Here is a 25,541-nt window from a genome sequence, read left to right on the forward strand (position 1 = left end):
CATCTTTACAGGCATTGTTTGTTTGTGTACACTGTTTAAACCACAGAGCTCGATAACTCCCAGTTGCCAGGATGATAAAGATTTCAGACCTGGCGACCAAAATTTGTTGAGCGGCGGGAGTAAGCAGATTCTTGATTAGCCCCACAAAAGATTAGGAGATGTGGTATTGCTGCGGCAGCCAGTGTTTCACCTAGCTTGTTGTAGCAGGAGGTTTGTGCCATGCCGCCTTCAGTACTCCTGACGGCGAAAGAAAGTGCCTGGCTTGGATGCCTCTGCCCTATTCCTGCACTAATCTGCGTTCCGCAGCCATGATTTCTGTATCAACTCCATGGTCAGCATGACTCCATAGCCACCGTCTGTCTGGACTGACATACACACATAGCTCAGGTTGTGAGGCGGAATGGGGTAATAATGGATTGAGGGAGTACTAGGCAGACTTGACAGTAACTTGTGATATTAATGTGGAGGATCTATATCTTACATAATACAAATTGGGGGCACTGCCATGTGGCAGAATATAAATTGGGCACCAGAGTTGAGTATATGGCTGGGTCTAATTGGTATTGAAGGGGTATGTGTGGTGGCCAGATGGCATGAGTGAACATATGAGATGTAGAAGTAGTATGGTGCGTTGGTCGACACAGCTTCATATAGTTTGGTTGTGGAAGATGGTCTGGCTCCTAAACTTTCTGTCTCCTACTATTTAGAAAAGCTCTACATTACATTAACATGACTTATGGGGACAGGAATGAAAAAAAATAAAAAATAAATGTAAATTATATATATATATATATATATATATATATATATATATATATATTTATTCCTTATCAGTCAATTGCATCATGTAAATTGAATTATTTAAACAATTCAGTTAGCGGTGCACTTCACCATTTTATTAGCACAAACACAATCACTGGGATTCGGTATGATATACTGATGGATGGGATACCGGTGGTCAAAATACCAACACTGGCATCCTGACCATCAAAATCCCTACAGCCCCCCAGAAAGTACCCTAACCCTCCCCTGCCCCCAACCCTCTCTTGTGGGTGCCTAACCCTAACCCTCCCCCCGCTTGGTCCCTAACCTTCCTTTCCCGGTACCTAACCATCTCCCTACCTGCACCCTAACCCCTCCCCCTTCTAATGCCAAAACCTTACCTCCAACCCCCCTCGGCAGGACGCAAGCGCATCCTGGTAACAGAACGTTCAGGATTCCAGACGTCTGTATTTTGAGGCCTGGATCCCGAGCTCTGTCGGGGTTGTGATCCCGGCGTCCGTTTTACAACCGCCGGGATCCCGTCCGGCGGCATTTTAACTACATCCCGATAACTGCCATTATTATTACCACCCATAACCTGTAACTTGACAGTATAACAACTACTGCTGGAGACTGGTGCTTCAGTTCGGATTTTATATGCTTTTGAATACCACTGCTGCGCTGTCAAATCCAAAAGCATGGCCTTTAAGGAACCATGGGTAACATGTCAAATTAATGATAGCACCTAGTATTTTTGCGTCATTTCTGTTGCTATGTATTAGATGCTGTCTCCTAGGTTTGGTCAACTTGTACATTCCAGATCAGCCAATTACTGTATTTTTACAATGTGCTGTTAAAATTGAGGCCACAACAAATAACTATGGTCAGCTTAATTTATGATAATTTATAGAATAATGAAAAAAACAACCCTAACCTCTGCGTGCACAAACACATTCTAGCAAGTAGAAAGCAATAGGTGAAAGGTAATAAAAGACGGTAGGATAGTCCCTGCAGGCTTGCAATAAGTTACTGAACACATATACTTCAACAGGAACCACAAGTTTTAAAATACAATACTATACACATGCATTGTAATAACTGAAGATGTACCTGATGAATTGTATGCTTGTGGGGCATGGAAAACAACCCAGAGCAAAAATACTTCTGGTTCCTGAAACAGAACAAACAAGATTTATTCTCCTTCATAGACTATTTTCAAAAACATGATCAGTGCCCTTAAATTTTCAGGGAGCACAAAACAAAAATACATTCTACACAAATCTGCTACAGTAACCTAAATGATACTGTTTATCTAATGAACTCTAAAATGTTTATGTTACCCTCTATGTAATTTTGGAGGCTCTTTAAATGCAGAGTATTTTTGTACCTTTAAAGTCCTATCTCTGAAATAACATCGACACTGATTAAACAATGGAGACTGTCTCCTACAACCCTTAGGTTTCCCTCCTCCTTTTAAGTGTATAAGTAGGCAGAGCCAAGAAAAAGGAGAACAGCGTAAAATACATATATTTCACGGATAGGTTTTTTATTTATGAAACATTGGAAATGGAAATCTATGGAGGGGATACAACCCTTTCCCTCCATCATCCCACAATTCAGTTTTGTTGTTTTTTTTTTTTTTTTTACAAATAATCATGTGCATGAATGTCCAAAGCCAAACCTACTGCAACGATAAGACCGTTAAAAGAATACGCAACTGGGACATAGTCCACAGAGGCCGTCATATTATTTGGAGCCCCATCTTGTTAGACTCCCCAAATATTTATTATTTCTCTGGTTTGAGGAAAGGTTTACCACTAACAATCTTTACAATTCCCCACAAGCCTAATTATCACCAAAAAGGTACAAAATGGAGTGAATTGTAGATCTATAGTAGCCAAGGGAGGAGGTGGGTGTAAGTGCCCAAGGTACCCTATTTCTTTCGCCAGAAAACAAAGGCAGAAAATACAGTCCACAGACTGCACAAGGTGACTCACTAAAGGCCCCCCATACATCTCAGATTAATTGACACAATCCTCCATTTTGCAGATGATTATCCCAGTAAATTGCTGAAGTACAGATGGGTCCACGGTTATCTTGACTAGTTTTCTGCGCCTAGGCACAACATGACTGATTAGCACAAACCCTTCATCTATTGTTCTCAGCTGCAATACAATACACAGAACAATACAGCAGGGGATTAAGTCATTACAGCAGGGGATTAAATCTGACTGGCCAGTCTCCGTTAATCCTATTAAAGGTCAAGATAAACGTGGACCCATCTGTATAGGGGTCACCTACTGCCGACTGATCTGGTGTTTTGGGATGCTAGAGTATGGCGTCGACTAGACAACTGTCTCCTGCTGCACCTCCTATGACAGCAGGGCTGTATCCGGATGGATCCTGGCGATGCAGCAGGACAAAGCAAAGGTTGCGGGCATGGCAGCGGGTTAGAATCCTGTGGGTCCATTACTGCAGAACTCGACAGCGGGTTGAGGGCAGCGGTGGAGAGTTTCCACTCCTGCCCTATAGGCACAATAGCGGCATAAACCATTTTAAAAATGGCGCTGTGAGCCATCATTGGCTCACATGTAGCGACTTTTTAAAATAAAATAAAACCAGCCAATTGCGCTCACTGCGGCATCACCCGCCACCCTGGGAATACATACGATTCCCCAGAGGACGGTAATCCCGACTGGCGGTATTTTAACCGCTTCCCAAACAAAACAGGGGTAAGAAGTCCAACGGTGGAGGAGCTAAAAGAGCTCCTAAAGACATCCTGTATGTGCACCACAGCACCCTGCCTGCATCCTAGCGGGAACACTAGAATTGTATCTCTCTCTCCAGGTTCACCTTGTAGTACAGTGCATTTTTAAAATTTTCTACATGTGACTAGTAAAATGATAATCCATTGATGTGATGTACAGTAGGAAAACTTTCAGGATTTGCAGATCCCTTTAAATAAAAAAAATAAAAAATTAAAGTCACTGAAACATATCTGTAATGTACGAGCACAGATTGGTGGATTGGGGAATATATAGGAGTATATTCAATTGAACTCAAAAGCTGCAGTCTGTGGAAAAGACGGCAGTTTTCGACTTTTAGGTCGGAAAGGGTTCTGACCTATTCAATATAACCCGAAATTATCCGACAAGTCAAGGAATTTGACTTGTCGGAAAGCACGTGGATTGGCGGAATAGCTGCCGATCCGCGTGCTTCTGACGGAAACAGGGCCAAATACGACAGGTTTTGGCCCCCTTTCCGTCCATCTCAATCAGACTTTAAAAAGTTTTAATTTCCAACTCCCTACACCTACTAGCCATTACTGAAACTTGAATTACGCCCTCTGACACTACTTCTCCTGCTGCTCTCTCTGTTGGGGGCCTCACATTCACACACACACCCCGACCTGGGGGTCGCCATGGGGGTGGTGTTGGGGTCCTTTTACCTTCTAGTTACTCCTACCAACTCATACCACCAGAACCATCCCATACATTCTCTACATTTGAGGTCCAAGCCATACGCCTCTTCCAACCAGTACATCTTAGAGTAGCTGTCATTTACCGCCCCCCTAGCACTGCTTCCAAATTCATCGACAACTTTGCTTCCTGGCTTCCTCACTTCTGACATTCCCTCCATTATCCTAGGCGATTTCAACATCCCTATTGACATCCCCACACATTCCCCAGCCTCTAAACTCCTTAACCTCACCTCTTCACTTGGTCTCTCCCAGTGGACCTCCTCACCCTCCCATGTGAATAGGAGCTCACTGGATCTGGTCTTCACTCACCGCTGTGATATTTCTGATTTTTCAAACTCCCCATTTCCCCTCTCTGACCACCACCTGCTTTCCTTAAACCTATCTCTCTCGACTTCACCATCTCTACCTCCTAAGGCTACCATCACTAAGCGTAACATTGAAGCTATTGACACCACATTCCTTCCTTCCTGTTTGACTCACTTCTCTCTCTCACTCATGCCCTGAACAAGCCACTACCACATACAATGCATCCCTTACTTCTACTCTTGACTCTGTTGCTCCACCAACCACTATTCACCCTCGAAAATTAATACCTCAACCCTGGCACACCAAATGCACCAGATATCTGCAAAAATGCTCACGTACTACTGAGCGACACTGGAGGAAATCACACTATAAGGCAGTCTTCCTCCATTTCAAACTTATGCTCTTATCCTTCAGTGCTGCCCTTTCTCTTGCTAAACAGTCATACTTCAAGAACCTCATCTCCTCCCAGTCTTCCAACCCCCGGCACCTCTTTGCCACTCTCAACTCACTCCTCTGCCCACCTCCAACTCGTCTCCCTTCCTCACTCTCTGCTCTTGACTTTGCCACGTACTTCACATCCAAAATTGACTCCATACGTCAGGAGATCACATCAGACCAGACCATCAGTAACCAGCCTTCTCCCATCCCTTACCAACCCTCCCCATCCCTCGCACCAACTCCGACATCTTTCTCCTATGCATCTGGAGATCAAGTCATGGCCCTCATTCGTTCCTGTCCCCTCACCACCTCCCCACTTGACCCTATCCCCTCTCGCCTCCTCCGCTACCTCTCTCCTTCTGCTTGTTCCCATCTTTCCCACCTTCTTAATCTCTCCCTCTCATCAGGCACTGTCCCCTCTGCCTTTAAGCATGCACTCATCTCTCCTATTCTTAAAAAACCTACCCTTGATCCAAAGCCTCTCTCCAACTACCGACCCATCTCTCTCCTCCCTTTTGCCTCCAAACTCCTTGAGCATATTGCGCTTGTCAATCAGTTGAAATAAAAAAACATTTATTTTTTTATTTCAACTGATTGACAAGCGCCACCTGTTAATTTGTTTGGTTAGTGGTTTATGTTAGGGATTGGCAATTCCCTATAACAGGAGGCTGCTGACAATCTCAGTGCAGTGTTTCTCACCCAAGCGCTAAGTTTTTTCTTCTCCTTGAGCATATTGTCTACAACCACCTTACTTCCTTTCTTTCCTCACACTCACTGCTTGACCCATTCCAGTCTGGCTTCCGTCCTCTCCATTCCACTGAAACTGCCCTTACAAAAGTATGCAATGACCTCCATGTTGCTAAATCTAAGGGACACTACTCTCTACTTATTCTACTTGATCTCTCTGCTGCTTTTGACACTGTGGACCATCCTCTCCTACTGCAAATCCTTCACTCAATTGGTCTGCGTGACACTGCCCTCTCTTGGCTGTCTTCCTACCTTTCTGACCGTTCATTCTGTCTCCTCTCATGACTCCTCCTCCCCCTCACTTCCACTAACTGTAGGGTTACCCCAAGGTTCTGTCCTTGGTCCTCTTCTCTTCTCTCTCTATACATCCTCACTAGGTAAGCTCATTAGTTCTTTTGGTTTCCAATATCATCTCTATGCTGATGACACTCAAATCTATCTTTCCTCTCCAGATCTCTCCCCTGCTCTCCTCACTCGTATTTCCAACTGTCTCTCTGCTACCTCTTCCTGGATGTCCCAGCGCTTTCTTAAACTTAACATGTCTAAGACCGAGCTGATAATCTTCCCTCCCTCCCGCATAACCTCACCTCCTACAATCTCATTATCTATTGATGGCACTACTATCTCCTCTAGCCCCCAAGTGCGCTGTCTTGGAGTAATCCTCGACTCCTCCCTCTCCTTCAAACCACGCATTCAGCACCTCTCACAAACCTGCCGTTTTCATCTAAAAAATATTTCCAGGATCAGACCCTTTCTGACCCAGGATGCTACTAAGACTCTTATCCACTCACTGGTCATCTCCAGACTGGACTACTGTAATCTCATCCTGACTGGCATTCCTGACAAATACCTCTCTCCACTCCAATCTATCCTCAATGCTGCTGCCCGGCTCATTTTCCTCACCAAACGCACTACGTCCACCTCTCCTCTCTTACTAGACCTTCTTTGGCTCCCCTTCCCTTTCAGAATCCATTTCAAGCTTCTCACACTTGCTTACAAAGCCCTCACCCACTCCTCTCCCATCTACATCTCTGACCTTATCTCCCTTTACACTCCCACACGTCCTCTTTGCTCTGCTAATGCACGCCGACTCTCCTGCCTACGGATTACTTCCTCCCACTCCTACCTCCAAGATTTTTCACGTGCTGCACCACTTCTCTGGAATTCCCTACCTCTCCCCCTCAGACTCTCCACCTCTCTACAAAACTTCAAACGGGCTCTTAAGACCCACTTCTTCACTAAACCCAGCCAAATCTCATCCTAAACCTCTGTTCCATGCTCTCTATGTACCCCATCTGTCTCACCCCTGTCTGTCTACCCCTCCACTTTAGAATGTAAGCTCTCACGAGCAGGGCCCTCTTCCATCATGTGCTTATCCTTTTCTTACTCTAATAATATTCAACTGCACCAAATCCAGCAGTCTTCTGCCACCTGATACTTATTCCAGTGTCATCTGCTGATGTAGCTATGTTTATTTACCCTGTACATGTCCTATATTGTCGTCAACTGTAAGTTGCTGTTTTCCTGCTTGATTATTTGTTTATGTACTCTGTAATTGGGCGCTGCGGAACCCTTGTGGCGCCATATAAATAAAGGATAATAATAATAAAAAGTCGGATTAAGATGAGGGAGCAGAGAGGAGGAGAGGGGGAAGACCATCGGGGAAACGGGGGAGAGCAATGCTACAGCAGTGTAGCAAGAGGATGTGTCACAGCCGTCGCTCACAGCAGCGTCCACCCGGCTCCAGCAAGCGAGACACATCCTCCTGCTACGCTGCTGTAGCGCTGCTCTCACCCGTCTCAATTCGACTTTTTTTTAAAGTCGGATTGAGATGGCATTGAATAGCCCTTGTCGGATCCATTCTGACAAATGAATGTCGGAATGAATATACCCCTTAATCTGGGAAACAAAATCTCAAAATCTGCTAATTGTTGATGTACAGGGGACTTAACTTTGGCTCAGGCCCAGCCATACTGCCTTTCCCAAACTTGGGGGGTCATTCAGAGTTGATCGCTAGCTGCCGTTGTTCGCAGCGTAGCGATCAGGCTAAATTTCGGCATTTCTGTGCATGCGTATGGGCCGCAGTGCGCACGCGCAACGTACTTTAACAAAAAACTATGCAGTTTCACACAAGATCGAGCGACTCTTTTCCGTCGCTCTGTTGATCGGTGAGTAATTGACAGGAAGTGGGTGTTTCTGGGTGGTAACTGGCCGTTTTCCGGGAGTGTGCTAAAAAACGCAGGCGTGCCTGGGGAAACGGGGGAGTGGCTGGCCGAACGCAGGGCGTGTTTGTGACGTCAAAACAGGAACTAAACAGACTGAAGTGATCGCAAGGAAGGAGTAGGTCTGCAGCTACTCAGAAACTGCATGAAAAAATATCAGCACTGTTCTGCTAACCTTTTTTTAAATTCGACACAATTCGACAGTCACATACCCTCCCAACCGGGATCCGAATTCGACATATTCAATAAAAAACGGATTCGACAGTCCTGCTGTCGAAAAACGGACCAATTGACGGATATGTGCGTCCTGGATTCGACTTTTTGGACGGCAAAAAAATTATTAAAAAAACAGAAAAAAATTGCGTGGGGTCCCCCCTCCTAAGCATAACCAGCCTCGGGCTCTTTGAGCCGGTCCTGGTTGTAAAAATACGGGGAAAAAATTGACAGGGGATCCCCCGTATTTTCACAACCAGCACCGGGCTCTGCGTCCGGTCCTGGTGCAAAAAATACGGGGGACAAAAAGCGTAGGGGTCCCCCGTATTTTTAACACCAGCACCGGGCTCCACTAGTCAGAGATAATGCCACAGCCGGGGGACACTTTTATATCGGTCCCTGCGGCCGTGGCATTAAATCACTAACTAGTCACCCCATGGCCGGGGTACCCTGGGGTAGTGGGGACCCCTTAAATCAAGGGGTCCCCCCCCTCCAGCCACCCAAGGGCCAGGGGTGAAGCCCGAGGCTGTCCCCCCCCCATCCAAGGGCTGCGGATGGGGGGCTGATAGCCAAGTGACAAAATAAAGAGTATTGTTTTTTGTAGCAGAACTACAAGTCCCCGCAAGCTGGTACTTGGAGAACCACAAGTACCAGCATGCGAGGGGGAAACGGGCCTGCTGGTACCTGTAGTTCTACTACAAAAAAATACCCAAATAAAAACAGTACACAGACACCGTGAAAGTAAAACTTTATTACATACATGCCGACACACACATACTTACCTATGTTGACACGAGGTTCGGTCCACTTCTCCAAGTAGAATCCATGGTATACCTGAAAATAAAATTATATTCACCAAAATCCAGTGTAGATCGGTCCTCTTCTGTTTTGTAATCCACGTACTTGGCAAAAAAAAAAAAAAAAAAAAAAAAAACGCATTTACCCGGACCACGCACTGAAAGAGGTCCCATGTTTACACATGGGACCCCTTTCCCCGAATGCCGGGACCCCCTGTGACTCCTGTCATTTCCCCCCCCGTATTTTTACAACCAGGACCGGCTCAAAGAGCCCGAGGCTGGTTATGCTTAGGAGGGGGGGACCCCACGCATTTTTTTTCTTGATTTTAACCCATTCCCACCCCTTCCCACTGAAAACCATGCTCTGATCTCTCCCTATTATTTTAGTCAGTTTAAAAAAAAAAATATTCTTTAAAAAATATATATAAATAATACTTGTGTCTACTAATAGACAAACCAAGTACATAATCCCTTCTAATATAAATAGATATCCCTATTGACATCACTAATGCTGCTTCCACTAATCTTCTCGCCCTTTCCACCTCCTTTGGACTTTCTCAATGGACCTCCACCCCTACTCACAATCTCGGCCACTCCCTCGACCTTGTCTTCACCCACCGATGTGATCTTTCTGATTTCTCTAACTCTTCCTTCCCTCTCTCTGACCACCATCTGCTTTCTTTCACCCTCTCATCCTCCTTCCTCCTCTCCACGCCCAGACCTACCACCACCAGACGCAATCTCGTGTCTCTCAACCCCACTTTCATGTCCTCCCTCGAGACTTTCCTATCTCCTCTTTCCACTATAACATGTCCCAACCAGGCAGCCTCCTTCTATAACTCTTCCCTTACCGCTGCTCTCGTCTCTGTGGCCCCCCTCTCCTCTGTCCCCCTCCGAAGCTCCAAACCCCAACCCTGGCACACCAAACTAACACGTTTCTTACAAAAATGCTCACGCTCCGCTGAACGCTCCTGGAGGAAATCTCACTCTCTGCCGGACTTCCTTCATTTCAAGTTTATTCTCTCCTCCTACAGCTCTGCTCTTTCCCTCGCCAAGCAATACTTTTTCCAAGCACTCATCTCTTCTCAGTCCTCCTGTCCACGCCGTCTCTTTGAAACTTTCAACACTCTCCTTCGCCCCCCTCCTCCTCCCTCACTGCCACTGACTTTGCCTCCTTCTTCATCTCCAAAATTGAGGACATCCAACATGACATCTCCCGCCGTCAACCCTCTGCTACCCCCCTGCCCCCTTTATCCCTCCCCTCCATCTATCCCACCCTGTCCTCCTTCCGTCCACTCCCTCATCTTATCCCACCCTCTCCACCTGCCCCCTGGACCCCCTTCCCTCCCGTCTTCTCCGCTCCCTCTCCCCCACTGCCTGCTCCCACCTTGCTCACCTCTTTAACCTGTCCCTCTCCACCGGCATCTTCCCCTCGCCATTCAAACATGCTCTGGTCTCACCTATTCTCAAAAAAACCCAACCTCGACCCCTCATCACCCACTAACTACCGCCCCATCTCTCTTCTACCCTTCGCCTCCAAATTACTTGAACAACTAGTCTACAGCCGTCTCAAAAACTACCTCTCTGACAACTCCATCCTCGATCCACTACAATCTGGCTTTCGCCCACTCCACTCAACTGAGACTGCCCTGGTGAAAGTCACCAATGACCTGCTTTCGGCCAAATCCAGGGGCCACTTCTCTCTGCTTATCCTTCTGGACCTCTCTGCTGCCTTTGACACCGTAGATCATCCTCTCCTCCTCCGCACACTCCAAAATGCTGGCCTCTCTAGCACTGTCCTTGAATGGTTTTCTTCTTACCTCACTAACCGCTCCTTCTCTGTGTCTGCCTCCAGCACCACCTCACACCCTTCCATCCTTCCTGTTGGTGTCCCTCAGGGTTCTGTCCTTGGACCCCTTCTGTTCTCCCTGTACACCTCTTCCCTGGGTGCGCTTATTAACTCATTTGGCCTTCAATACCACCTCTACGCTGATGACACACAACTCTACCTCTCCTCATCTGTCCCCCTCTGTCCTCTCTCAGGTTTCCAGCTGCCTCTCCGCAATCTCCTCCTGGATGTCTGAACACTCTCTGAAGCTCAACATGGACAAAACTGAACTCATCATCTTCCCCCCCATCCAGAGCAACACCCCCGACCAATATCTTCATCATTGTTGACAACACCACCATCTCCCCCGTTCCCCAACTCCGCTGCTTGGGCGTCACTCTTGACTCCTCCCTCTCCTTTGCACCCCACATCCAAGCTCTGGCACAATCCTGTCGTTTCCAGCTACGCAACATTGCTCGTATCAGGCCATACCTCTCCCAGAGTGCAACTAAACTCATCATCCACTCACTGGTCATCTCACGACTTGATTACTGCAATGTTCTCCTCACTGGTCTCGTTTGCTCCCATCTTGCTCCCCTCCAATCTGTCCTGAACTCCGCAGCTAGGCTTATCTTCCTCTCCCGCCGCACCACATCTGCCACTCCCCTTCGACAAAATCTACACTGGCTCCCATTCCCCTACAGAATCCTCTTCAAACTCCTCACCCTCACATACAAGGCCATCTCTAATTCCACTGCTCCCTACATCTCCAACCTCCTTTCCCTTCATACTCCCTCCCGCCCCCTACGGTCGACCAATGACCGTCGCCTCTCCACTGCCCTGGTCACTGCTTCCCATGCACGAGTTCAGGATTTTGCCCGTGCTGCACCCCTTCAGTGGAACGCACTCCCCCGCTCCATTAGACTCTCCCGACCTCGCAAAACTTCAAACGGGCACTAAAAACCTACCTATTCATTAAAGCATACCCTCCCGATGCATAACCCAGTGCTGAAGCCACGCCTCCACCCCCCTGCCTCATGCCGTGAACATCTCAGCTTTGCTTGCATACTGCCATCAGGCTACCTCCCACTTGCCTGCACCTCTTGTCATCTGTCGCCCCTCCCCACTAGATTGTTAGCTCTTCAGAGAAGGGACCTCTTTCCTCTTGTTATCGAAGCCCTCGTCTCGACACATTTCACTCGCAGCTCTCCCCTACTCAACGACCATCTTTTTCCTGCTAGTAAAGGCTCATCTCTATCTATGGCCATCAGCCTCTAGTAGTACTTACATCTTAGCTGTATTATGTCTTGAGAACGTGTGGTGCTCTATTTTACCTGTACTCTATTCCTGTTATTTATTTACTGTAATGCTATGTTTGTCTCCCTGTACTGTCCTTTGTACGGCGCTGCGAAACACATGTGGCGCCTTATAAATAAAATGTAATATTAGCAATAAAAAAAACACAAAAAAAAACATGTTTTTAAATTTTTTTATTAGATTCCGCCAGCAAAGTGAGGCGGAATGAAATTGACGAAATTACTGTCGAAAAGCACTGTTGTCGAATCGACATTCTTCAATTGAATATACTTTTGTCTTAAAGCCGCATTTTTACCATTGCAGACATGTCGAATTTGGCAACTGTCGAATTTCAAAAAGTCGAATCTGAAACGTCAGTTTTTTTGTCGAAAAGTACTGTATTGCATTGTCGAATTTTTTTTTTTGTGTCGAAAATGCCCCGTTTTTCGACATTTGTGGCAATTCGACCGCAATTGCATATACCCCAAAGTGACACAATTTTTTTTTTCCAATCTGCAAATTAATCTACATTTATTCCTAGGGTGCACTTACCTGACCATCAAAGGATGCACGCATAATGTGGCTTATGACAGAAGGAGAAGACATCTTTAAAATCAAGTCTGAATGTACAGGAAACTCTTGTGCCAGATTTGTAGGATCTTTCGAAAAATTAAAGCAACGCCATGCTGAGGCATTCTGGTAACAGAAAGAATAACTTGAATTTAAGCAATCTTGTCAAAACAATGTGCTGCCCAATCTGTAATAATGCTAAATGCAGCTATACAATACATAAAATTAGTAAGTTCTTGGAATGTTAGAAACCCCACCTCCCTCCACAAACACAACAAAATGCAAGATTTTAATTTCTATGCTACACTTTGCTGATACTGAACCCTATCCCTCGAGATCAGAGTTTCTGCACCCCACACACAGTTCAGATATACGAGACGTGAAGATAATTTGCTTGAGTTACTAACAAGCTTGAGAGACTACATTCTTTGTGCCTAATTCTGAGTAGGTTTGCATATGGATCTAGTGAATTTCGGCATGCTGCACATGTGCCGTAGAAAGAAATGCCCAGTGTATGCACCGGATCAGGCATCCGCACATGGACTGACATCTCAATGGATTGGATTGATCAGTCCACTCTTTCCATTGTAAAAGGATTGTAGAAATGAGGACTCATGACAGGCAGGTTCATGGTTAAGCAGTATCATTACTGGCAGCAGACACTGAACTTTAGCATGCACAGACATAGGCCTTGACAAACCGGCACATCAAACAAACAAGACAGGTAAAAGTAAATATCCCAGCAGTAAGGCGCTTAAATCAGTCTGAGGCAATGGCCTGCAGCCACAATTGCTATGCTCCTCTAGCACAGCCAATATCATCAGTCCTGGCACAAAGGACAATCTAGCTTACTAACCGGCTCCTAACCAGCATCAGTGCACAGAACACTGGGTGTATGAGAGTTTTAAACCTTCCTGTCTCTCAGTGATGAGTTCTTGCTGGATCTGTGCAGCTTGGAAAACCCATAATTCCAAACTGCCACTGCTCGTACAGACTGCACAGGTTTTACTTTAGGATCCCTTGGAGGCAGGAAATTATCTATCATGCAATACCATCCGATTGACTCCAAATTTATTATGCAGCAGGACAACGGCTCCAAACATACAGCCAATGTCATGGTCACCACAGAGCCCTGATCTCAACATCGAGTCTGTCTGGGATTACGTGAAGAGACAGAAGGATTTGAGCAAGCCTACATCCACAGAAATGTTGAGGTTAGTTCTCAAAGATGTTTGGAACAACCCTCCTTCCTGAATTGAGGAGAATTGATGCTGTCTTGAAAGAAAAGGGTGGTCATACCAAATAATGATTGGATTTATATTATATTTCTCTTCCGTTCATTCACTTTGCATTTTGTTAATTGAAAAATAAGTGTTAATTTATTGTTATCAAAGCATTCTTACTTTGCAGCATTTTTTTCACACCTGCCTAAATCTTTTGCACAGTACTGTATATTGAGAAAAGGAGTCTGGATCTACCTTGGTTCTGTGAAATTAGGTATGCTACAGCAGCATACTTGCATTTTTGAGTGAAAAACTAAAAAATGTGATCTTTTAAATATATGGGAAGATGGATTTTACAGGGTAAATTATAACGAAGTATAGTACCCAGAAATACAACCGTGGATTTTCTTGAAAAGGACCTTGCTTTTTATCTCTTGTATATTATGGGTTCGATTCCCAGCATGGATCTAACAGTGTGGAGTTTGTATATTCTCCCCGTACTTGCGTGGGTTTCCTCCGGGTACTCCAGTTTCCTCCCACAATCCAAAAATATACTGGTAGGTTAATTGGATCCCAACAAAATTAAACCTAGTGGGAGTGTGTGTGCATGTACATATGGTAGGGAATATAGATTGTAAAGCTCCATTGGGGCAGGCACTGATGTGAATGGCCAAATATTCTCTGTTAAGCGCTGCGGAATATGTGTGCACTATATAAATAACTGGTAATATTAGGGGCTAAAGCTGTCAAGATGATTGCTAGGGCTGCTGGGCAGAATGTAGTTGGCATCCAGACGTTCACAATGCCGGTGGTCAGAAGACGGGCACTGGAATACCAATGTCTGAATCAGAATCCCCACCGTAAATATGCCAGGGAGGTTAGGAACGGAGGGAGGGTTAGGCTGCGAGTAGGGAGTGTTAGGGAGAGGGTTAGCTTACCTTTCAAAATGTGTTGGGAATCTAAGTCGGCATCCCATAGCCCAACACTGCTGTGCATGTACAGATTGACATAACAGTGAAGGTACGCCAGAAAGTGTCAAATAAAAAAAATAATCTGGGCAGCAATGGCCATTTATACGATTACACACCACTCACATATCTGCAAAGGAGGGCAGACTGGGAATCCCCAACTTTAAACTACATACAGTATCACAGCTATTGAGCCAACTCGGTAAATTTTGTGACACTTAACCATACAATGTTAACGCTTGATTAGCTATGAAATCTGCACTCACAAATTTAGTTTCCCACTGGGTTCCCTTCTCTAAGCACGTTCCCAGAAATCAAATGGTGGCTTTTTCTAATCAAAATTACAGATATTCCACAGTTTCCTTCAGATATCCACTCTAATTCCAATTTAAAACGACCTGGTTTTCTACCTTACGCAGAGTGTGAAATTTGCTCCTTGTCTACAGTAGAGACAGTGTCAGTGTCAGACTGGGCCCTGAAGGGCACACCGGTGGAATGCAGTGGTAGGGGCCCGTGTTGAGGGGTGTGGCACTCGCCACAGGGGCTTGGCTAACCATTAGAGAGTTCATAGTCTGAGCCCCTTGAAAAATATACACAGTAATTATTGTTAGTGCATGTATGATAATGTACCAGATTAATAACAGCAATGTACTGTAGAAAATACACCATAGTTCTGCGCAGTATAATATAACATATGTGTAATGTATAATTAGTGCACAGTCTGGAACCTGATCTCTACAGGTTGAGCAGGGCCCCAAGCAGTGGGGCCCTCCGGGGGGTGCCCCTGTGGGCCAGTCTGACCCTGGACAGTGTTACAATACTTTGCAGAGGATAAAGACCAATATACCAACTCGGACATGGAACTAAGCCAATGCCATCAACTTGTATTTATTGCTGTGCTCTCACCATACATGTAATGATCAAGAACCATTTAGCTACGAGCCAGTACTAGAGGCTCAGTGTAGTTACGTGGAGGACAGCGTTCCCTGTCAGCGTGTGTCTGCAGGGAGAAAACGGCGCTGGTTAGTGCTGGATCCGCTCTGAGAAGCTCCGCCCCCTGTAATCGCGCGTCTTCCCGCACTTATGGATTATACTGGCCTGAGGTAATATTTGCAGCAAACAGTGGGTTAGACCTTGAAAGCTATGTTTGACAAGTGTAGGGTATCACAATGGACCAGAACGCCCCTCACAGCGCCGTATAATGTGCCGCTGAGCCTTCCGAAGCGCAGCCCGTCAGAGCTGCGCTCCCACCCTTGTGCCGCTATTCTCGCAGGGGACCCGCTTACCGGGACTCCAGCGTCAGATTCACCACTCTTCTTTCTTCTGGCTCTGTTAGGGGGTGGCGGCATGCTGCGGGAGTGAGCGGTCGCCTTAGGCGGCTAACGATCATCACCCTCAGGAGCACAGTGTCCTGTCAGCAGAGATAGGGCCATTAACCTCAAGGGTTGGATCCTACTCCCCCCCCCCCAAGTCCCATGAAGCAGGGAGGCTGTTGCCAGCAGTCTGCCTCTAAAATAAACTCTAGAAATAAAAAAAAACTAAGAAAACTCCTAGGAGCGCCCCTAGCTGTGACCGGCTCCTCCAGGCACATTTTCTAAACTGAGTCTAGTAGGAGGGGCATAGAGGGAGGAGCCAGCCCACACTATCAAATTCTTAAAGTGCCAATGGCTCCCAAAGGAACAGTCTATACCCCATGGTACTAAATGGAACACCAGCATCCTCTAGGACGTAAGAGAACATTTTTATAGAAACAATACATACTATACAAAACTGTAACAGACCTATACAGCTTAATACAGAAATCACACAACATAGTATGATAAAGTTACATATCTATGTCAGGACATAGATATATAGCAATAATAATCCTATGTCTCGGCAATCTTTATATGAAAAGAAACTTAAAAATAAGGATCTCGGAACATATATACAGAGACGATGAGACTCAGTGTCTCCAAACATTATAAAGATTGCCATGGAAAAGATCCAACAAGTCTTAAATTCCTAGGTATATAAAAAGTCGAAAACAACTGAAGAGGAGGTAACATCTGCTTAGAACTTAGAAAAAAAAAAGAAACAAAGTGGATATACTACATTTAGACCATACAACCTGATGGATTGAATGCAGAAATTGATATTAATGCATTCTTGACAGACTAGTAAATTTCCCCTTATACATCTACACATTTATTATTATACTACATGACTATTTATGAACACCATACCAAATTAAAATTTTTATAAAATATATTTTAACTATGTTCCATGTATGTATTGCGCTATTTATATATCTGGTTTTACATTTCCTGTATTAAAGAAGAAACAATAAAGTTTTTTAAGACTATAAAGAGATCAGTTTTAACAATCAACATCCTTGACAAAAGGCGTCACAGCCCGAAACGCGTTGGTTTGATTGCAAAGACTGAGCAGAAAGACGCGGGAGTGACGATCACATCAGAACTCTCAGAAGCCGCGATCCGCAAGGGGGAACCAAGCCGGATAACATCAGAAGCCGCTAAAGCAGGCGCCACAGCCGCTCATGCAGGAAAACATCGGAAGCCGCTGAAGCTGGCAAATACAGGTAGGGAGTGCAGAGAAAGTTAGATCTTGTACCCGCAAATACTGTACCACCCGGACCATCTGAACCCCTGGCACACAAAAGATACACTCCATCTCTTAAAACAAATCAGAAAAGAGCGGTTTACATTATATTAACCAAAAAAAAATATTGCCACAGGTATGAGCATTCTGGAAGAAACACTACACATTACAAGCGCTCCTTTTGTTATATATTGAATTGTAACTATACACGTTCATATCCCGAGGAATGTTTCAGAAAACTGTGGATACGAGATTGTAATGTTCTAGGAAGAAAAGCAACAGAAGCTTTCCCAAACATCGTTGTTTTTTCTCGCAATCAACTAACCTCTGTTGGATGCACTGTGTATTGGAGAGTACCTCATGTAGTGTGAATGCTTGATATTAATTCTACTGTGGAATAAGATTTATTTCTTCACAAACCTAAGAATCCTTTATTACCTACAGATGTAGCTGCGCACTTCTGAGCTGCGGCTATTCACATCTGCGTCTCCCTTGTCGTGGTGCGCATGCCCATACATGACACGCAAAAACTCAGAGGCTAATGCGGTTAAGGTGCCACATCGTGCAATTCTTTGGTGTGTGCGAGAGTGTGTGTGTGTGTGTGGGGGGGGGGGGGGGGGGGGGGGGAGTTGGGGAACACTGAATCTTTTATTTTTTATTGTGCACGCTAGAGTGAATCTAATTTGCTCAGGGACTACTTAACAACAGAGTAAAGGACACAAATGGTCTATTACATCGCAGTTAGTTAATTTTACACAGAAAAAAAAAAATAACAGAAAGAAGCAATTCTGTATATATTTTAAAAATAAGATTTTACTCACCGGTAAATCTATTTCTCGTAGTCCGTAGTGGATGCTGGGACTCCGTAAGGACCATGGGGAATAGCGGCTCCGCAGGAGACTGGGCACAACTAAAGAAAGCTTTAGGACTACCTGGTGTGCACTGGCTCCTCCCACCATGACCCTCCTCCAGACCTCAGCTAGGATACTGTGCCCGGAAGAGCTGACACAATAAGGAAGGATTTTGAATCCCAGGTAAGACTCATACCAGCCACACCAATCACACCGTATAACTCGTGATACTATACCCAGTTAACAGTATGAAATATAACTGAGCCTCTCAACAGATGGCTCAACAATAACCCTTTAGTTAGGCAATAACTATAAACAAGTATTGTAGACAATCCGCACTTGGGATGGGCGCCCAGCATCCACTACGGACTACGAGAAATAGATTTACCGGTGAGTAAAATCTTATTTTCTCTGACGTCCTAAGTGGATGCTGGGACTCCGTAAGGACCATGGGGATTATACCAAAGCTCCCAAACGGGCGGGAGTGCGCGGATGACTCTGCAGCACCGAATGAGCAAACTCTAGGTCCTCCTCAGCCAGGGTATCAAACTTGTAGACTCTTGCAAAAATGTTTGAACCCGACCAAGTAACAGCTCGGCAAATTAGTAAAGCCGAGACCCCTCGGGCAGCCGCCCAAGAAGAGCCCACTTTCCTCGTGGAATGGGCTTTTACAGATTTAGGGTGCGGCAGTCCAGCCGCAGAATGTGCAAGTTGAATCGTGCTACAGATCCAGCGAGCCATAGTCTGCTTAGAAGCAGGAACACCCAGCTTGTTGGGTGCATACAGGATAAATAGCGAGTCAGTTTTCCTGACTCCAGGCGTCCTGGAAACATATACTTTTCAGGGCCCTGACTACGTCCAGTAACTTGGAATCCTCCAAGTCCCAAGTAGCCGCAGGCACCACAATAGGTTGGTTCACATGAAAAACTGATACCACCTTAGGAAGGAATTGGGAACGAGTCCTTAATTCCGCCTTATCCATATAAAATACAGATAAGGGCTTTTGCATGACAAAGCCGCCAATTCTGATACACGCCTGGCCGACGCCAAGGCCCACAGCATGACCACTTTCCACGTGAGGTATTGTAGCTCCACGGATTTAAGTGGCTCAACCCAATGCGACTTCAGGAAATCCAACACCACGTTGAGATCCCATGGTGCCACTGGAGGCACAAACGGGGGCTGACTATGCAGCACTCCCTTAACAAAAGTCTGAACTTCAGGCAGTGAAGCCAGTTCTATTTTGGAAGAAAATCGATAGAGCCGAAATCTGGACCTTAATGGAACCCAATTTTAGGCCCGTAGTCACCTCTGACTGTAGGAAGTGCAGAAATCGAACTAGCTGAAATTCGTCCTTTGGTGCCTTCCTGGCCTCACAGCACGCAACATATTTCCGCCATATGCGGTGATAATGGTTTGCGTTCACTTCTTTCCTAGCTTTAATTAGCGTAGGGATAACTTCCTCCGGAATGCCCTTTTCCTTCAGGATCCGGCGTTCAACCGCCATGCCGTCAAACGCAGCCGCGGTACATCTTGGAACAGACAGGCCCCCTGCTGCAGCAGGTCCTGTCTGAGCGGCAGAGGCCATGGGTCCTCTGAGATCATTTCTTGGAGTTCTGGGTACCAAGCTCTTCTTGGCCAAACCGGAACAATGAGTATAGTTCTTACTCCTCTCCTTATTATTCTCATTACCCTGGGTAAGAGAGGCAGAGAAGGGAACACATACACCAACTGGTACACCCACGGTGTTACCAGAGCGTCCACAGCTATCGCCTGAGGGTCCCTTGACCTGGCGCAATATCTTTGTAGCTTTTTGTTGAGGCGGGACGCCATCATGTCCACCTGTGGCCTTTCCCAACGGTGTACAATCATTTGGAAGACTTCTGGATGAAGTCCCCACTCTCCCGGGTGGAGGTCGTGTCTGCTGAGAAAGTCTGCTTCTCAGTTGTCCACTCCGGGAATGAACACTGCTGACAGTGCTAACACATGATTTTCCGCCCATCGGAGAATCCTTGTGGCTTCTGCCATTGCCATCCTGCTTCTTGTGCTGCCCTGTCGGTTTACATGAGCGACCGCCGTGATGTTGTCTGACTGGATCAGCACCGGCCGGTGTTGCAGCACTGACTTAGGGCATTGTAAATGGCCCTTAGTTCCAGAATATAAATGTGTAGGGAAGTCTCCTGACTTTTCCATAGGCCTTGGAAGTTTCTTCCCTGTGTGACTGCCCCCCAGCCTCGAAGGCTGGCATCCGTGGTCACCAGGACCCAGTCCTGTATGCCGAATCTGCGGGCCCCTAGAAGATGAGCACTCTGCAGCCACCACAACAGCGACACCCTGGCCCTTGGAGACAGGGTTATCCGCCGATGCATCTGAAGATGCAACCCGGACCACTTGTCCAACAGATCCCACTGGAAGATCCTTGCATGGGACCTGGCGAATGGAATTTCTTCGTAAGAAGCTACCATCTTTCCCAGGGCTCGCGTGCATTGATGCACCGACACCTGTATTTGTATTAGGAGGTCTCTGTCTAGAGACAACAACTCCTTGGACTTCTCCTCCGGGAGAAACCCTTTTTATCCTGTTCTGTGTCCAGAACCATACCCAGGAACAGTAGACGCGTCGTAGGAACCAGCTGCGACTTTGGAATATTCAGAATCCAGCCGTGCTGTTGTAGCACTTCCCGAGAGAGTGCTACTCCGACGAACAACTGCTCCCTGGACCTCGCCTTTATAAGGAGATCGTCCAAGTACGGGATAATTATTTCGGCCATTACCTTGGTAAATACCCTCGGTGCCGGGGACAGACCAACGGCAACGTCTGGAATTGGTAATGACAATCCTGTACCACAATTTTGAGGTTCTCCTGGTGAAGAGGGTAAATAGGGACATGCAGGTAAGCATCCTTGATGTCCAGTGATACCATGAAATTCTCCAGGCTTGCAATAATCGCCCTGAGCGATTCCATTTTGAACTTGAACCTTCGTATATAAGTGTTCAAGGATTTCAATTTTAGAATGGGTCTCACCGAACAGTCTGGTTTCGGTACCACAACATTTTGGAATAGTAACCCCGGCCTTGTTGAAGGAGGGGTACCTTGATTTCACCTGCTGGAAGTACAGCTTGTGAATTGCCGCCAGTACTACCTTTCTCCGAGGGCAGCAGGCAAGGCTGATGTGAGGTAACGGCGAGGGGGAGTCGCCTCGAACTCCAGCCTGTATCCCTGTGATACTACTTGCAGAACCTAGGGATCCACCTGTGGGCAAGCCCACTGGTCCCTGAAGTTCCCGAGACGCGCCCCCACCGCACCTGTCTCCACCTGTGGAGCCCCAGCGTCATGCGGTGGACTCAGAGGAAGCGGGGGAAGATTTTTGATCCTGGGAACTGGCTGTCTGGTGCAGCTTTTTCCTTCTTCCCTTGTCTCTGTGCAGAAAGGAAGCGCCTTTGACCCGCTTGCTTTTCTGAAGCCGAAAGGACTGTACCTGAAAATACGGTGCTTTCTTAGGCTGTGAGGAAACCCGAGGTAAAAATTTTTCTTCCCAGCTGTTGCTGTGGATACGAGGTCCCAGAGACCATCCCCAAACAATTCCTCACCCTTATAAGGCAGAATCTCCATGTGCCTTTTAAAGGCAGCATCACCTGTCCACTGCCGGGTCTCTAATACCCTCCTGGCAGAATGGACATTGCATTAATTCTGGATGCCAGCCGGCAAATATCCCTCTGTGCATCCTTCATATATAAGACGACGTCTTTAATATGCTCTATGTTAGCAAAATATTATCCCTGTCTAGGGTATTAATATTATCTGACAGGGTATCAGACCACGCTGCAGCAGCACTATTTATGCTGAGGCAATTGCAGGTCTCAGTATAGAACCTGAGTGTGTATATACAGACTTCAGGATAGCCTCCTGCTTTTTATCAGCAGGCTCCTTCAAGGTGGCCGTATCCTAAGACGGCAGTGCCACCTTTTTTGATAAACGTGTGAGCGCCTTATCCACCCTAGGGGATATCTCCCCACGTGACCTATCCTCTGGCGGGAAAGGGTACGCCATCAGTAACTTTTTAGAAATTACCAGTTTATCATCAGGGGAACCCACGCTTCTTTAAACACTTCATTCACTCGCCTGATGGGGGAACAAAACACTGGCTGCTTTTTCTCCCCAAAAATAAACCCCTTTTTACGTGGTACTTGGGTTCATGTCAGAAATGTGTAACACATTTTTCATTGCCGAGATCATGTAACGGATGTTCCTAGTGGATTGTGTACATATCTCAACCTCGTCGACACTGGAGTCCGACTCCGTGTCGACATCTGTGTCTGCCATCTGAGGTAACGGGCGTTTTTTGAGCCCCTGATGGCCTTTGAGACGCCTGGGCAGGCGCGGGCTGAGAAGCCGGCTGTCCCACAGCTGTTACGTCATCCAGCCTTTTATGTAAGGAGTTGACATTGTCGGTTAATACCTTCCACCTATCCATCCACTCTGGTGTCGGCCCCACAGGGGGCGACATCCCATTTATCGGCCTCTGCTCCGCCTCCACGTAACCTTCCTCATCCAAGATGTCGACACAGCCGTACCGACACACCGCACACAAACAGGGAATGCTCTGACTGAGGACAGGACCCCACAAAGTCCTTTGGGGAGACAGAGAGAGAGTATGCCAGCACACACCAGAGCGCTATATAATGCAGGGATTAACACTATAACTGAGTGATTTTTCCCCCAATAGCTGCTTGTATACACATATTGCGCCTAAATTTAGTGCCCCCCCTCTCTTTTTAACCCTTTGAGCCTGAAAACTACAGGGGAGAGCCTGGAAAGCTGTCTTCCAGCTGCACTGTGAAGAAAAAATGGCGCCAGTGTGCTGAGGGAGATAGCCCCGCCCCTTTTTCGGCGGACTTTTCTCCCGCTTTTTTCATGGATTCTGGCAGGGGTAATTTATCACATATATAGCCCTGGGACTATATATTGTGATGATTTGCCAGCCAAGGTGTCTTATATTGCCCTCAGGGCGCCCCCCCCCCAGCGCCCTGCACCCATCAGTGACCGGAGTGTGAGGTGTGCATGAGGAGCAATGGCGCATAGCTGCAGTGCTGTGCGCTACCTTGTTGAAGACAGAAGTCTTCTGCCGCCGATTTTCCGGAACACTTCTTGCTTCCGGCTCTGTAAGGGGGCCGGCGGCGCGGCTCCGGGACCGAACACCAAGGTCGGGTCCTGCGGTCGATCCCTCTGGAGCTAATGGTGTCCAGTAGCCTAAGAAGCCCAAACTACCAGTTAGGTAGGTTCGCTTCTTCTCCCCTTAGTCCCTCGCTGCAGTGAGTCTGTTGCCAGCAGATCTCACTGTAAAATAAAAAACCTAAAATATACTTTCTTTCTAGGAGCTCAGGAGAGCCCCTAGTGTGCATCCAGCTCAGCCGGGCACTAGAATCTAACTGAGGTCTGGAGGAGGGTCATGGTGGGAGGAGCCAGTGCACACCAGGTAGTCCTAAAGCTTTCTTTAGTTGTGCCCAGTCTCCTGCGGAGCCGCTATTCCCCATGGTCCTTACGGAGTCCCAGCATCCACTTAGGACGTCAGAGAAAAACAGAACTTTAGTTTGTACATATCCTGTAAATTTTCTTTAAACAATACCTTGCAAACTTACAGTGCATCCAGAAAGTATTCACAGCCCTTCCCTTTTTCCACATTTTGTTATGTTACAGCCTTATTCCAAAATGGAATAAATTAATTTTTTCCTCTCAAAATTCTACACGCAACACCCCATAATGACGAGTTTTTTTTATTTATTTAGATTTTTGCAAATTTATTAAAAATAAAAAGCTAAGAAATCACATGTACATAAGTATTCACAGCCTTTGCCATGAAGCTCAACATTGAGCTCAGGTGCATCCTGTTTCCACTGATCATCCTTGAGCTGTTCCTACAGATTAATTGGAGTCCAGCTTCAGTTGATTGGACATGATTTGGAAAGGCACACACCTGTCTATATAAGGTCCCACACTTGACAGTGCATGTCTGAGCCCTAACCAACCATGTAGTCAAAGGAATTGTCTGTAGACCTTCAAGACAGGATTGTCTCGAGGCACAAATCTGGGGAAGGGTACAGAAAAATATCTGCTGCTATAAAGGTCCCAATGAGCACAGCGGCCTCTATCATCCGTACATGGAAGAAGTTTGAAACCACAAGGACTCTTCCTAGAGCTGGCCGGCCGTCTAAACTGAGCGATTGGGGGGAGAAGGGCCCTAACCAAGGAGGTGACCAAGAACCCGATGGTCACTCTGTCAGAGCTACAGCATTCCTCTGTGGAGAGAGAAGAGCCTTCCAGAATGACAACCATCTCTGCAGCAATCAGGCCTGTATGGTAGAGTGGCCAGAAAGAAGCCACTCCTTATTTAAAAGCACATGGCAGCCCGCCTGGAGTTTGCCAAAATGCACCTGAAGGACTCCCAGACCATGAGAAACAATTATCTGGGCTCATGAGACAAAGATACCATCCCTACAGTGAAGCATGGTGGTGGCAGCATCATGTTGTGGGGATGTTTTTCATCGGCAGGAACTGGGAGAATAGTCAGGATAGAGGGTAAGATGAATGCAGCAATGTATAGACACATCCTGGATGAAATCCTGCTCCAGTGCGCTCTTGACCTCAGACTGGGGCGACTGTTCATCTTTCAGCAGAACAACGACCCTAAGCACACAGCCAAGACGTCAAAGGAATGGCTTTAAAACAACTCTGTGAATGTCCTTGAGTGGCCAAGCCAGAGCCCAGACTTGAATCCGATTGAACATCTCTGGAGAGATCTGAAAATGGCTGTGCACCGACGCTTCCCATCCAACCTGATGGAGCTTGAGAGGTGCTGCAAAGAGGAATGGGCGAAACTGCCCAAAGATAGGTGTGCCAAGCTTGTGGCATCATATTCAAAAAGACTTGAGGCTGTAACTGCTGCCAAAAGGTGCAGCAACAAAGTATTGAGCAAAGGCTGTGAATACTTATGTACATGTGATTTCTTCGTTTTTTATTTTTAATAAATTTGCAAAAATCTCAAAAAAACTTTTTCACATTGTCATTATGGGGTATTGTGTGTAGTATTTTTTTGGGGAAAAATTAATTTATTCCATTTTGGAATAAGGCTGTAATATAACAAAATGTGGAAAAAGTGAAGGGCTGTGAATACTTTCTGGATGCACTGTACATATTACGGGCGGGACTCAATTCATTTCACCCCTTTCCACACCCGTTCT

The 25,541-nt window shown here is 46.3% G+C and overlaps 1 protein-coding gene across 3 annotated transcripts in view; it reads right to left on the minus strand.

Moving 5' to 3' along the window:
* The window catches only part of CEP192 (centrosomal protein 192), a 639,877-nt gene that overhangs the window by 147,361 nt on the left and 466,975 nt on the right, over nucleotides 1–25,541 (minus strand). For all 3 annotated transcript variants that reach the window (XM_063923418.1, XM_063923417.1, XM_063923415.1), the window contains 2 exons: nucleotides 12,643–12,786; nucleotides 1,873–1,933 (listed from right to left, as the gene is read on the minus strand). In XM_063923418.1, the coding sequence (XP_063779488.1) occupies nucleotides 1,873–1,933; nucleotides 12,643–12,786 (205 nt within the window). The remainder of the gene's footprint in view (nucleotides 1–1,872; nucleotides 1,934–12,642; nucleotides 12,787–25,541) is intronic.

Source organism: Pseudophryne corroboree, chromosome 5 (assembly GCF_028390025.1).
Source record: "Pseudophryne corroboree isolate aPseCor3 chromosome 5, aPseCor3.hap2, whole genome shotgun sequence".
NCBI lineage: Eukaryota > Metazoa > Chordata > Amphibia > Anura > Myobatrachidae > Pseudophryne > Pseudophryne corroboree.